The following is a 15,421-nucleotide window of genomic DNA, read 5'->3' as shown; positions in this document are numbered from 1 at the left end:
GGACTAATAGCTGTAAATGGTAACAATTTCTAGTACTTAGCTGAATTTAAGCCCCATTCTGTTAGTTAGAATAGACTATGTAACTATTCAGACCTCTCCAGTACCACTGAAAGCCCCATACTTTATTTTCTGATGCAGGTTTGAATATCTTTTTAATTTCGACAACACCTTTGAAATCCATGATGACATAGAAGTACTGAAGCGGATGGGAATGTCCTTTGGCCTGGAATCGGGCAAGTGCTCTCTGGAGGATCTGAAACTTGCTAAGTCCCTGGTGCCAAAGGCTTTAGAAGGTTATATCACAGGTATGTTAACTGATGCTTTCACGTGTCTGATTAAAAGTCAAATCCTAACGTGTTAAAGGCCTTTCTCATGGGAAACTACAAAAGGTTAGAAAACCTGTGCTTGCATCACCAAATTGAGGCTTTGAGCACTTCAAATTTAGGAGGTTTATCTAAAGAGGCTGACTCATCATTAAATTTGGCTCTTCAGAGATATCTTTTATCTGCAATTCCCAGTAGCTAGCCTACGCCTAGTTAGAACAAGCTAGTAAAAGCCCGATGAAGGAGTTTTTTAAAAAAATCTTCTCTTACTGTCCTCTGACACTTCAACAAAATTTAGGCAATTTACAAAAGAATGTAGGTACACCCCACCCCGCTGCAATGGAAAACTATTATATCTATTATCTGTCTACATATAAGATCAAAAATATCCAAATTAAAATTGAATTCAGAGTCTCAGCACCCTTAGCACAGTGGTTACAGTGGCAGCCACGTACACCAAGGATGGCAGGTTCAAAACCAACCCGGGCCAGCTAAACAACTGCAACAACAACAACAACAAAATAGCCAGGCATTGAGGCAGGCGCCTATGGTCCCAGCTACTTGGGAGGCAAGAGAATTCACTTGAGCCTAAGAGTTTGAGGTTGCCGTGAGCTGTGGCACCGTGGCACTCTACCAAGGGTGACATAGTGAGACTCTGTCTCAAAAAATAAATAAAATTGAGGCTTGGTGCCTGTCGCACAGTGGTTATGGTGCCAGCCACATACACCAAGGGTGGTGGGTTCGAACCTGGCCTGGGCCAGCTAAACAACTGCAACAAAAAAAATAGCCAGGCATTGTGGTGGGCACCTGTTGTCCCAGTTATTTGGGAGGCTGAGGCAAGAGAATTAGTTAAGCTCAAGAGTTTGACACTGCTGTGAGCTGTGACGCCACCGCACTCTGCCGAGGGCAACATATTTTGAGACTCTGTCTCAAAAAAATAAATAATTAAAAATAAAAGTATAAAATTGAATTCAGAGAGAAATATTACAATAGCACGTTAAATGTCATTTAAAAGGACAGAACAGGATAAATATGGATCATATTTGTGTACAATGTTCCTTCTATACAGTAAAATGTCTCAAGTTTACTTATTGACTATTCTTTCTCCCCAATCTTAAATTGTTTTTATTAAATATTAAGTAGATGCCAAAAAAGAAAACTTAATATGTAGAGTCTAAAGAGTCACAGCAGAGTGGACATCTGTGAATTCACTACCCAGCTTAAGAAATACAACATTCCCACTTGGGCCTAGTGGCTCATGCCTGCAGTCCTGGCACTCTGGGAGGCCCAGGTGGGTGGATCGCTTGAGCTCAGGAGTTTGAGACCAGCTAGAGCAAGAATGAGACTCCATCCCTACTAAAAATAGAAAAATTATCCAAGTGTGAGGTACCTGTAGTCTCAACTTGAGGCATTCGAGGATCGCTTGAGCTCAAGAGTCTGAGGTTGCTGTGAGCTGTGATGATGCCATGGCACTCTACCCCAGGGCAACAGAGTGAGACTCTGTCTCCAAAAAAAAAAGACATTCCTGTCAAAGTCTACTGCTTGCCCACCCTTGGTGCTGTGCCCTTCCCTACCTCTTTAAATGTAACCACTCTTTTTGTTTTTTCATGTAAAAACATCACTTCATTTCAAAGGAAAACTAAAAGACCCTCCCAACCCTTTCCAATAAAACCCAATAATAATAACAATAATAAAAAACCCCTACCAGAACCCTAAGGAAGCACTGAGAGTCTGAGTATTGCATTCTTCAGTTACCACTGTTCTTGAATTTCTTTTTTATCGTTCACTAGCGAGATTTTATTTTTTTTTTGAGACAGAGTCTCATTTTGTCACCCTCAGTAGAGTACCTTGGTGTCACAGCTCACAGCAACCTCAAACTGTTGGGCTCAAGTGATTCTCTTGCCTCAGCCTCCCCAGTAGCTGGGACTACAGGTGCCTGCCACAACACCTGCTATTTTTAGAGACGAGGTCTACCTCTGGCTCAGGCTGGACTCAAACTCATGAGCTAAGGCAATCCACCTGCCTCGGCCTCCCAGAGTACTAGGATTACAGGAGTGATTACAGCCTAGCCTCACTTGCTTTTCTTTCTTTCTTATTTTTGTTTTTTGTAGAGACAGAATCACACTTTATTGCCCTTGGTAGAGTGCTGTGGCCTCACACAGTTCACAGCAACCTCCAACTCCTGGGCTTAGGTGATTCTCTCCCCTCAGCCTCCTGAGTAGTGTGGACTATAGGTGCCCACTACAACACCCAGCTGTTTTTTTGTTGCAATTTGACCGGGGCTGGGTTTGAACTCGCCACCCTCAGTATATGGGGCTGGCGCCCTACCCACTGAGCCACAGGTGCTGCCCTTTTTTTTGAGACAGAGTCTCACTATGTCACCCCCCGCAGGGTGCCATAGCATCACAACTCACAGCAACCTCTAACTCTTGGGCTTAAGTGATTCTCTTGCCTCAGCCTCCCAAGTAGCTGGGACTACAGCTGCCCACCACAATGCCTGGCTATTTTTTGTTGCAGTTGTCACTGTTGTTTAGCTGGCCCGGGCCAGGTTCAAACCGTCCACCCTCGGTGCATGTGGCTGGTGCTATAACCACTGCTATGGGTGCCAAGCCTGCAGAACCTTTTTTTTATAACTCCTGAGAGAAAACCCATACCCACCCATACCCATTACTAATCATTCCGTGTTCCCCCATTTCCTGCCCCCCACCCCATCCTCTGGCAACCTCATTTTTTTAATTCCCAAATAATATTCTTTTGCTTGAGTGTACCACATATTGTTTATACAGTGACCGGTTGGTGGATGTTTGGATTGTTTCCACTTTTTGGCTATTTTGATCATGCTGCTATAAACAGTCTTGTGCAAGTTTCTGTGGAAACATATGTTTTTATCTCTGTTGGGTGTTTATCTAGGAGTGGAATTGCTGAGTCATGTGACAACTTTATGTTTAACAATTTGAGAAAACACCAAACTGTTTTCCAGTCGTACCAGCAACACACGAGGGTTCCAATTTCTCATCATTTTCAACAGTTGTTATTGCCTGTCTGTTGAATTATAGCCACCCTAGTGGATGTGAAGTGGTATCTCACTGTGGCTTTGATTTGCATTTCCCTAATGACTTATAATATTGAACATCTTATTGGCCATTTGTATATCTTCCTTAGAGAAATGTCTATTCACATCTTTTGCCTTTTTTATTTATTTATCTATCTTTTTTTTTTTTTTTTTTTTGTAGAGACAGAGTCTCACTTTATAGCCCTCAGTAGAGTGCTGTGGCCTCACACAGCTCACAGCAACCTCTAACTCCTGGGCTTCAGTGATTCTCCTGCCTCAGCCTCCCGAGCAGCTGGGACTACAGGCACCCGCCACAACGCCCGGCTATTTTTTGGTTGCAGTTTGGCCAGGGCCGGGTTCGAACCCGCCACCCTCGGTATATGGGGCCGGCGCCCTACCGACTGAGCCACAGGCGCCGCCCTATTTACCTGTTTTTTAAGAGATACGGTCTTGCTCTGTCACTCAGACTGGAGCTCAGTGGTATGGTCACAGCTTACTATACTCTTGAACTCCTGGGTTTAACTCCTGCCTCAGCCTCCCAAGTAGCTAGGACTGAGGGGTGCATTGCCACCCCTGGCTACTTTTGAAATATTTTTGTTCAGAGAAGGTCTTACTATATTACCCAGGCTGGTCTGGAACTTCTGACCTCAGGGAGCCTTCTATCCCTCAGCCTCCCAAAGTGCTGGGATTATAGGCATGAGGCACCACAGCTGCCATTTTGCCAGGTTTTTAAATAGCAACACTTGTCTTTTTTTTTTTTTTTTGTAGAGACAGAGTCTCACTTTATGGCCCTTGGTAGAGTGCCGTGGCCTCACACAGCTCACAGCAACCTCCAACTCCTGGGCTTAAGCGATTCTCTTGCCTCAGCCTCCCAAGCAGCTGGGACTACAGGCGCCCGCCACAACACCTGGCTATTTTTTTGTTGCAGTTTGGCCGGGGCTGGGTTTGAACCCGCCACCCTCGGCATATGGGGCCGGCGCCCTGCTCACTGAGCCACAGGCGCCGCCCGCAACACTTGTCTTTTTATTATGAATTGTAAAAGTATGCAGCATACACTAGGAAACAGAAACACTATGTTTTGGCTTGGTGCGCATAACTCAGTGGTTACGGTGCCGGCCACATACATCGGGGCTGGCGGGTTCAAACCCAGCCCGGGCCTGCTCAAACAACAATGACAATCATAACAAAAAAATAGCCGGGCATTGTGGCAGCTGTAGTCCCAGCTACTTGGGAGGCTGAGGTAAGAGAATCACTTGAGCCCAGGAGTTGAGGCTGCTATGAGCTGTGACACCATGGAACTCTACCAAAGGCAACATGGTGAGACTGTCTCAAAAAACAAAAATAAACAAACACTATGTTTTGTAAAATCCTCATGATTGTGCTAATTTCTGACAATATTACACATTATGCAGATATTTGAATATAATATAGCGTTTTTGCCTTTGCTTTCCTTCATTTGTAAGTATTACCAAACAGAACTTCACATCACTATTTATTTGTTTATTTATTTATTTATTGTTGGAGATTCATTGAGGGTACAAAGAACCAAGTTGCATTGATTGCATTTGTTAGATAAAGACTCTCCCGTCCCCAAAAGGTGTGTCACACACCAAGACCTCCCCTCCCTCCTTCCCTCGCTCTGCTCTCCCCTTCCCTCAACCCCCATGGTGTACTAGGTCGTTAATTGTCCTCATATCAGAATTGAGTACACAAGATTCTTGCTTCTCCATTCTTATGATGCTTTACTAAGAATAATGTGTTCCACTTCCATCCAGGTTAGTACAAAAGATGTAAAGTCTCCTTCTTTTTAATGGCTGAATAGTATTCCATGGTGTACATATACCACAGCTTGTTAATTCATTCATGGGTTTGTGGGCATTTAGGCTGTTTCCACATTTTGGTGATTGTAAATTGGGCTGTGATAAACAGTCTAGTGCAAATGTCCTTTTGGTAAAAGGATATTTTTTTCTTTGGGGTAGATGCCCTGTAATGGGATTGCAGGATCAAGTGGGAGGTCTGGTTTGAGTTCTTTGAGGGTTCTCCATACTTCCTTCCAAAAGCGTTATATTACTTTGCAGTCCCACCATCATATCCCTTTTAAAAGGTGTTTTAATATTAGTTCTAAGGTATATGAAATCAAACATAAACAAAAAATCAAACGTAAACATAATTTTGTTTTCTTTTTTGGTTTTGGCCCTTTACACACAAGAAAAGAGTTTGTTGACAGGAATTTTGTTTCTCTCCGATTTAGTTCTTAAGTTGACACTGTTGGCCTCCTGCAGGATTGACCTCTGCTTCTCCTTGCCCCTCCGCCAGCCTGTCCTGTCTCCCCCCAGCCCTTCTCCCCACACCCTGTGGTACGTCCTGCTGTTTCATTAGCAGCCTAGTGGCAGTGGCAGGCCGGCAGGGTCTGAATAAAGAAAGGCTTACTCAGTAAATCACCAAAACTTTATTCTAGCTTATTCCCAGTGAAAAGGCTCAGGACAATTAGGCAGGCTCTGTGATTTTGATCTCTTCGTGACCTCATTTGCAGACTGGGATACAGACTTTCTAGTTAGTTCAAAGGAAGGACCGTGTGCCTTTAGAGTGGAAAGGGGCAGAATGGCTCTTGGACAAGAGTGTGAGAACCATTGTGTGGATTCTGTAGTAATGTGAAAGAAATGTGAGCTTTTTAAGTCCTTTGTAAGAAGAGAATGTAATGTGTTATGCTCACAAACAAGTAAATAGCTATGGTCTGACAGATAGTTTCTATAGTTCTACATGCTAATCAGTATGTAGCCCAGGATTCTGACTTTAATTTCATTCTCTTGTATAGACTTATTTAATGTATTTGAAGTCTGCTACTCTTAGAATTTAAGTCCTTTTTTTTTCCCACAGCTGCCTTAGCCTGTGAAGAAAGAAGTTCACAAGACCATTATAAAATTAATGTCATTTAATTTACTTTTTTCCTATATAGGAATGGTCTCTCACTTGGTTGGAAAATGGCAGGATACCAGAGTTTCCAATCCAAGTCCACATAATTTCGCTTTTTTTTTGTACAGTAATTGCAAAAATCTTTTGATTAAATAAAATAGAAGCTCCTATTGACAGATTACATTTTCATAGTATACATTTGGTCTCACAGCGGATGTCAAAGAATTTCATGAGTACTTTTAATGTATCTATCACTTATTTTGTAGTTTCTCTTTTGTAGTCACTGCGTTAGGGCTGGGTGTGGTGGCTCACACCTGTAATCCTAGCATTCTGCGAGGCAGAGGCGGGTGGATTGCCTGAGCTCACAGGTTTGAGACCAACCTGAGCCAGAGTGAGACCCCATCTCTTAAAAAAAAAAAACAACAGAAGTCACTGCATTAATTCAGTAACATTTAGATCTTATATGTTCCAATTACTGCCACCTTTGAGCTAACCTAGGTGGGGAGATCAATATTAAATGAGTAAAATTGCATTAAGAATAGATTGTTGTCATAAGAGAAATATATGTATAAAATGTAAGATTGAATGGATATACACAAAATGTTTTCTTTAGACTAAAACAGTAATATTTATCTCATCCTCATGAAAGACATGATTGTATCTGACCTTTTAAAATAAGGGTTAGTTTGAATTATAAAGCAGAGGACACCAGGAAAAAACTTGTCAGAAAAAAGAATAGGTCTTTGATGAACAATAGCATTGAATTCTACAGCAGGCACTTGAAAAGTGCAGTGGGGACATGGGGCAAGAATTATCTGCTATATAAGCAAGGTGTTCTTACCTAAAATGTTTCTAATTTAACTTTCTCTTTACCCAGTCCTGGTTTTGACTATTAACACTACCGTCCAGGTCTTTTGTGGTGAGGACAATAAGCACTCAGGGCAGAACCGATCAAAGTGCCCTATGAGCTGCCCTCTGGAGGGCTCATCTAAGAAAAAGGAAGGGATTGTTTCAATTTACATTCCTTCTGCCTGTAATCTGCCTTCCTGGCTTTTATTCCCGCTCTTATGTCCTAGCATTTTTTTTCTTCCAAGAAGATGAAGGAGCCTGGTGGTCCTCAGGGCAAAGACTTACCTAGCTGTAGTTAAGAACAAGCTATCCCTTTCCTTAGCTGCCTTCACATTGTAATGACACGAGCCATAGAACTTATAATGCCTATGTTTTGTTTTCATTTTTCCCTTAGATATCTCCACAGGACCTTCTTGGCTAAATCAGGGACTACTACTGAACTCTACCCAATCAGTTTCAAATTTAGACCTGACCACTGGTGCCACCTTACCCCAATCAAGGTATGTATTTATTTCAAGGCTAGAAAAACAAACCACAGAGCCCTGACTCTGAAGGGGCTGCGTTGTTGTCCGCACAGATCTTGAGCAGGTTTGTGGCAGATCTTGCCAGTAGCACCTCCTTCCTATGTCTTTATTCCTTTGTTTTACAAAAATGTCCATACCTTGGCTCGGCACCTGTAGCTCAGCAGCTAGGGCACCAGCCACATATACCAGAGCTTGCAGGTTCGAATCCAGCCCAGGCCTGTCAAACAACGACAACTACAACCAAAAAAATAGCCGGGCATTGTGGCGGGCACCTGTAGTCCCAGCTCCTTGGGAGGCTGAGGCAAGACAATCGCGTGAGCCCAAGAGTTGGAGGTTGCTGTGAGCAGTGACACCACAGCACTCTACCAAGAATGACATAGTGAGACTCTGTCTCCAAAAAAAAAGTCCATACCACCTTAATGAGCATGTGTATTTTTAATTGTTTGCTAGTGTAAACCAAGGGTTATGCTTGGATGCTGAAGTGGCCTTAGCAACCGGGCAGCTCCTGGCCCCAAACAGTCACCAGTCCAGCACTGCCGCCTCTCACTGCTCTGAGTCCCGAGGTGAGACCCCCTGTTCGTTCAACGATGAAGACGAGGAAGATGATGATGAGGATTCCTCCTCCCCAGAATAAAGACGGGAGAAAGCCTACGTTGTAATGTTTGACGCTCATGTGTGTTTTTAGTGTGAGCTCTTGTTTTTGAAATGATTGCTTCAGTCTTTGCCTTTGCACTGTGTGTTCAGTGAAAACTAGAGAAACACGATAAGCAATTTACATGAAGGCTGAGAAGACTGAGAGGAAAGTTAACATAGTGTGAATGAGAACTCTGCCCAACAGAGCAGTAGATCATATTGAAAAAAGAGAATGATTTCTGAGGATATAGAGGGGAAGCGTCCCCACAGAACTGGCAGTGTGAGTGAAGCTCGTTGATCTTCCGTAAGGCGGGGGCTTTGTACTCCCCACACCTGTGTAATCATTCTTAGAATTGAGGTTACTCCAAGGAACCGTCCTTGACAGTCGTGCTTCGGAAGTTTCTCTCCCTCTCCTGGGCTGCCTGCTACAAGGCAGAAATGAATACGAAACGTCTCCAGTGGGAGAGTTGTGTAGTCAGGGGCGTGGAGGGTGATGCTTGTGGCCTGAGGAGCACATGTTGAACTGCTGGACTAGTTGAAAGTCTAGTTGAGGTGCTTTACGCATCAGCTGCCTTAGACAGCTTCTAGAAAGGAGCAAGCGCTAATTTTTAAGTACTTAAGTGACATTTAGAATAATTTATAGTAAAACTGAAATTATCATTATTAGCCAATGCATTGGTGCATAGAATTTACTAGGGCTACTTCTGGAAGCCAACATAGAATAGCATTTCCATGTGCATTAATACTTTGCCAGCACTGCCTTTTGCCAGCATTCTGGAGTTTTACAGAGAAGGGAACCCTATCTGTAATTTTAATCAAAGCTATGCATTTCACACAGCTTTTTCATTTAAAACAAAACAAAACAAATTCCTATGACCAGATTGTTTGCCTACAGTTCCCTCAGTAATTGTATGATGTCACCTAGTGTGCAATTTGTGAAAATGAACCAAATGTCATTACTTTTGTCTTAAAAGTCTATTTCAAGAATATGAACAGCAATGTTTTCTTGTACCTGTCACCTTTTTGTACATTTTCAGTAATCAAAATGACCTGATTGGGTTTATTCCTGGGTAAATTACATTTCAAACTAAGCCGAGATGCAGTATTTCCCAGAAGCACTGGAAAACGCTGAGCCCTCCCGCCGACAGGATGTCGGGCGTGGGGTGTGGAGTGCGTGGCCGCCCAGCCGCGGGAGCTGGTAGAAGTGCTGCTCTGGTGCTTCCATGGTCACTGCCCGTAACGGTAGGGGGTGGGGATATTCAGTACCTTGGCCAGACCCCAAATTAATTTCACATCGAAACCTTAAAAAGGAAAAAATAACGGGAAAATTAACTCTAAAACTTTGACTTGAATCATATAGATTTGTCCTGAGATTATATATCTGGCATCTATGGGTCCAGCAGCAAGCTTGGTGCAAGTCCATTCTTTTCTAAATCCCCGAGGGAACTATAAGCTCTATCCTGTGATGCATTTTTTTTTTCTCTTAAGACAGGCTAGAGGGAGGTGGTGTCATAGCTCACAGCAACCTCAACTCCTGGGCTCAAGTGATCCTCTTGCCTCAGCCTCCTGAGTAGCTGGGGCTACGGGTGTGCCACTACAGCTGGCTAATTATTTTACCTTTATTTTTGTAGAGATGGAGTCTCAGTCTTGCTCCAACTCCCAACCTCAAGCATTCCTCCCACCTCGGCCTTTCAAAGTGCTAGAATTACTGGCAAGAGCCACCATGGCCGGCACTTTGATGCCTTTTAAAAGCTTTACCACCCCGCTTACAGTGTGGGGGTGAAAGCTTTGACAGGCTTTACATTTTTATTAAGACCATAAAAACTGATAAACAAGAACGCACAACTTTAGCGTAAGCCCCTTTGATACAAAACTCTCATTCTGTCAGAAATAAGCCATAGTGCAGACTCAGCGTTCAGGAGACAGAGGCAGTTTTAGAGAGTCCTTTCTTGGTGTGAGTTCGGGATCACACCTCTGAGACTGATCACACGGGAGCAGTCAGGAACACTGCAGAGGCTGTAGTAGGTAGGTCTCCAGGGGCCGACAGGAGACAGTTCTGACTGGAAAACTGCCAGCCGCACAGACCAGGTGAACAGGATTTCCTTCCACACTGTCCTGGACAGGGCTGCCCCCTCCTTCCCTAACCCCAGCCTTTCTTATCTCTGTACTTGAAAGGGACCTGGAGAGGCCAAGGGCCACAGCTACCTCTGTAGTTTTCAAAACACTGAATGAACTACAAGTTCCAAAATACTAAAATTTAAGGCAGTACGTAATTATAATTCTAGAAAAATTCTTGTAGAGTTCTGGGAAACCCTTTTCTCCTTTGCTCCCTGTCTCTGCCGCTCCAGTGCTTTATTGATAAAATACAGGCAGAAAGGAGAAGGCAGCCACAGACTCTGGTCCTCTTTGCTGCCCACCGTTGGCCATCCCAGCCACAAGTGTGTGGTGTGTGGTAGGAAGTGGCCTCCCTTCCTCAGCGGTGTGTCTGGGTTACTGCTGAGGCCACCTCACAGAGTGACACTGTGGTCACCAGTATGTATCGCTAGTATAAAACCTTGCCTGGAAAAAACTAGGTTGAGATGTTTAGAAAGAAAATTCTGTTATTCTTGTGTTTTCCCTAAACATTTTGCCTGGTTCTAAAGTTCAGCCCTGAGTCATGATCTCATATAAGAAGTGAAAAAATGTTAGAATTGTGGTCACAGTATCCGGGCTTCTTTGTAGGAGAAGCGCACACCCCGCCACCCTTCCCAAAGTGTGCTTGTTTTTTGGGGAGCTCAAAAGGCCTTTCCTCCTTGAGGGTCAGTTTAGCTGCTTCCCTTCCAAGCGTGTAGCATCCAGCAGTAAATTCTTGCTCCACTCAGCAAACGCACAGGGGCCTGTATGTCTGGCCTTAGTGGAAAGGGCAGTGCCACCAGGACACAGCCGTGCCGAGGTGTCCCTTCACGCTTCTCCACTGTAAGCCGGTCCTCCACTTGCTCTTTTCATGTGGCTCCTGGAAGGCTTTGGGGAGAAAGGAGGGAAGGAGGGACTAACACTGGTCTAACTGTGCCCGTCTGAGAAAGCTATGGATGAAGGGGACATGCTTGGCGTTCTTCACTTTAGTTTTTTAAAGAAGTGATGAGAAAAAACCTGAGCCTTCTGCCATTTTATCTGGATAAAAGAGGGTAACTCCTGCCATTAGCAGAATTTATAGTTGTAACAGCTCTGTGCAGTATTTTGAAAAATAAAGCCACAGTTGGTCCTCAAAAGTAAAGTAACCCCTAGCAGATAATTCTAATGGAGATTTTCACAAAGGACTAGCTTGGTTTACCTTGTAGACATCCTCAACTGCGCTGTTGGGTTTGCTAAACCACAATTTGGCTACTTGGGTCATAAAGACAGCAGAGTTGCTCCACGTGTAGATGTGAGTTAGGGACCCGAGCACTGTGGGGCGGGGGGACTTAGCAGAGGATGGGAGCGGCCTCAAGTTTCTGCTGTAACTGCAGTGAGAGGAGCCTCTTTAGCTTCATCAATGATTCAAGGGCCCTTTGAACGCCTGTCAGGCTTCCTCCCCTAAAAATATGAGCTGTCTTACCCCAAATCTGTGAGGCTATGCTCAGAACTGTGCTTAGTGGTAAGTATGGTGTAAGGTTGGACAGCGAGCGTGAAGATTTAACCCGTCATCAGTACCTCCTACTGTGTGCCAGGGGTGGGGGGAGAGCAGTGACAGCCCCGTCATTCTGGAGAAACACAATCACCAGCAGCAGGCAGATTGGTGAGTGCTGTGGGAAAGAGCAGCAGAGTGGGGCAGGGGGAAGGCCTCTCTGAGAAAGTGATTGGTCCTGAGTCAGTGAAAGGACAGGTGTGTCTACCTCCTCAACAAGCCACTGTGTTACATAACACGCACCTGGAATCTACTCCGTTCCAACGGTGCCAGTTTTAAGCATGCATGTTGGAGTCTGTTAAGGAATTTTTAAGATCTGAAAGAATACCAAACTTAGCTACCACAGTACCCGTAAACCAAGAGAATATTCTAACTCATGAGCTTCTCATCATCATCAGCCTCAACTGGGCTGCCAGCTGAACCCACACAGCAGAAGGGGGGAGAAATGCAGACTTTCCACGTCTTCCCGGTTACCCAGGACTTGAAGATGCCTATCCATGTTGGACGTGAAATCGGCTTTATTGTGCACAGGGGCTGCTAGCTTCCGTGAAGCTGAAGGCCAGACTGCCTAAGAACCATTTTCCCGGGTTCCCCACATTCATGCACCCAAAGCAGTGGTCCCCATGCCCTGCCATTTGGCCCTCAGAGATGTCCCTCCCTACCCTCGATTTTATAGTTGACAAGTGTTTGGCTAAACTTTCACTCGAAACAAAAATGCTGTTACGAGGAAAAAGCCTGATGTTTGTGAAAGATTTTACCTTATTTTTTTAAAACCAAGCTAAATGCCTATGCATTTAAAGATATTTAAAATATAAATTACAACATTTCTCAGGAAATAATCCCTTTATATAACCAAAATGTGTCTCAAAAGTTATGCTTAGCTAATCTCTATTTTCCCACATTTATGTTCACAATATGCTAAGAAAGAAAAAGTGGGTGGACACAAAACTTGGGTCCTGTGGCTGTGCCCTGGGAGCTTCTGAGGTGTAGACACTCACCTGGTAGGGAGGCCCGCGGCCCATGGTCTCAGGCAGGAGGAGGGTTCTGTGCATTCCACGCAGCGGTTTGTTCTGTACAGCAGTTCTCAGACAAGGCAGAGCGTACCTTGTTCCTATACCGCCTTCACTGCAGAAAGTCTGTGGAAGTCAGTGCTGTCCGGACCCCCGGCCTGGCCGGCACATTATATGTTGGTCCTGTCAGAGCCCCACTGGGAGCCAGCCCAGCTGAAGCATAGGATCAGGACTCTTCCCCCTTACCACAGGGCTCAGGATGGGAGAGAGCATCTCTTTCCCCCTGGTTTGGAGATGTGAACCCGAGAGCCAGGCCTGCCTGCCTTGTGCCCGTCAGCCTGTCCGTAGGAGGGTCTGCACCAAGCCCTGGCTCCCTCCGTGAGGGCCATGTTGCCTCTGCATGGTCCAGCCAGGGACTTTAGGATTAGCAGCAGTGTCTGTGTCACCAAGTGCCAAAGGGCTGAGGAGCAGAAGTGGGACTCCTCTCCCAAGCCCCAGTAGGAGGCTGTGGTGTCAGCTGTGGGCACCTCTCAGCGCAGAAGCCCCCAGGTGTGGACAGTTACAGGTGGGAGAAAACAGACGCAGGCTCATTCACGGTCATTGCTGGGGGTTTGAGCGGTCGGGCTACCAGCTGAACTTGTGTTCCACACTAGCTTGTTTCTGTCCTTGTCTGTCTCAACATAAAAAGGAAACTTCCCCAGGGTGGCGCCTGTGGCTCAAGGAGTAGGGCGTGGGTCCCATTTGCCGGAGGTGGCGGGTTCAAACCCAGCCCCGGCCAAAAACCAAAAAAAAAAAAAAAAAGGAAACTTCCCCAGATTGTGTTTGCTTTTAAAAACCCGTTACTTTGTCATGCTTCACTTGGTACTCACCATTTGTTCCTCGCCATCCTCCAGGATGCCAGGCATCACACAGTGACAAATGGCCTGATAATTTTGCCTGTTCAGATGGGTCAAAGATATTTTTCAGACTAAAAGGCCACTGACAGCCCAGCTGCGTTTCTGCTCCGGGCTTCCCCGGGCTCCACAGCTGTTCTTCCCAGTCATACCATTAACAGGTTCAGGTTCAACCTTTCGGTGTCATGAAAAATGGAACCACCAAGTGACCAACTGCACGCTGGCTGCTCAGGAGGCCTGAGCTCTGGGGACGTTTCAGTACTGTGAGTTCCTTAGGGTATTTTGTCCACCACCACACCTGACTTTTGGGCAAAAGGGGGAAAAAAAGGCTGCGAGTCCAAGTCACCAGTCTGTTCCTCTGTCCATTTGAAGATGCTTTGCTTTGACACGTGCTGCTAGGTTTTATTTTCAGAAAAGATAGTCCTTTTTCCTGCATGAAGGGTACAAGGTGGTGCCACACGCTCTAAGCAGTTTGAACAAGAGGAGGAGGAGGAACGTGCACACGCCGAGATTGAGCTGCCCGGGTGCTCTTCCTCCCCTGACGGAAGCACAGAGCTGATGTGACGCGTTATTTTGTGGTCTCTCAAACTTTGTAAATAAATACCATTATTTTTATATGAAATTTTATAGAAGAGCTATTTCTGTATAATTATTCGTGGATTTTCTGAAATTGCTTCCAAGCAGTTAGGAACATGAGTCCTAAGCGGTTTCCACCAGGGTTTCTCAGCTCAGCGTCCCTAGCACCTGCTCCAGATGCCACAGGAGCACTGGGGGTGGCGCTTGGGAAGCGGATTTCAATAAATTCTGATGTTTTTGTCCATTAAAATAGTGTAAGTATCTTTGTCTATCCTGTAGGGTTATAACAAGTAAAGACAAAACATCTGAAATGCGTTTAAGGTGTGCTTGAGAAAAAAATGTACCAGACTTTTTATGATTTCAGTGAAATGTACTATAGGAAAAAATAAATAATTTAAAATAATAGTCTCATTATTAATGGCTGATGGGGGGAGGGTAATGGGTACCATGGTGTTCGCCTGATCTGCCCCTGCTTAGGCCTGAGACATTCTTTCCCCTCCTCGGGCACTGCCTCCTCCCAGGGGCAGCCCCCTGGCCCAGGGTGGGGGTGTCTACCGGGCCATCCCAGCCTGAGAGGACCCTGAAGAATCTGGAGGGTGGGCTTTGGCGGCTGCAGCGAGGCTGAGCTACTCCTCCCTCTGCGTGGTCTCTGTTGGCAGGAGCACTATGACGTGTGCCACCTGCCACAGGGAAATAGGTTGGCTGCCTAAGGTAGCTTTAAAGGTCACTTCAGAAGTTATTTGGAAGATACCTAATAATAGCATAAAGGATAATCATTTTACCATTCCAGAAACACTTGACCTCAGTAGAATTTTTAGAAAAGGTGCTTTCTTATCTACCTCACACTAAACCAGCATCAGAGAGAACAGTCCCAGCAGTCAATACAGAGGGCCGTGTCCCCCAGGCCGCTGGTGCAGTCACCTCACCTCAGGGCCTCCTACTCCACCCGTGTCTCCCTCCCTCAGGAACATAGATAACACTATCTTCCACATTCCAGCAACAAGC

The 15,421-nt window shown here is 45.2% G+C and overlaps 1 protein-coding gene across 12 annotated transcripts in view; it reads left to right on the top strand.

Moving 5' to 3' along the window:
• TFDP2 (transcription factor Dp-2) overlaps window positions 1–14,819 on the top strand; it is a 189,761-nt gene extending 174,942 nt beyond the window's left edge. For 9 of the 12 annotated variants that reach the window (XM_053600764.1, XM_053600762.1, XM_053600766.1 and 6 more), the window contains 3 exons: window positions 139–305; window positions 7,532–7,637; window positions 8,112–9,283. In XM_053600764.1, coding sequence (XP_053456739.1) covers window positions 139–305; window positions 7,532–7,637; window positions 8,112–8,295 — 457 coding nt within the window. In that variant the 3' untranslated portion in view covers window positions 8,296–9,283. Of the gene's footprint in view, window positions 1–138; window positions 306–5,626; window positions 5,733–7,531; window positions 7,638–8,111 lie in introns of those variants that run through there. The other 3 variants (XM_053600757.1, XM_053600756.1, XM_053600765.1) reach the window with 2 other exon arrangements.
• Window positions 14,820–15,421: the final 602 nt, after the last annotated feature.

This window comes from Nycticebus coucang, chromosome 8 (assembly GCF_027406575.1).
Source record: "Nycticebus coucang isolate mNycCou1 chromosome 8, mNycCou1.pri, whole genome shotgun sequence".
Classification (NCBI taxonomy): domain Eukaryota; kingdom Metazoa; phylum Chordata; class Mammalia; order Primates; family Lorisidae; genus Nycticebus; species Nycticebus coucang.
Note: the sequence above shows the minus strand (reverse complement) of the source record. Positions and strands in the feature narration are given on the sequence as shown.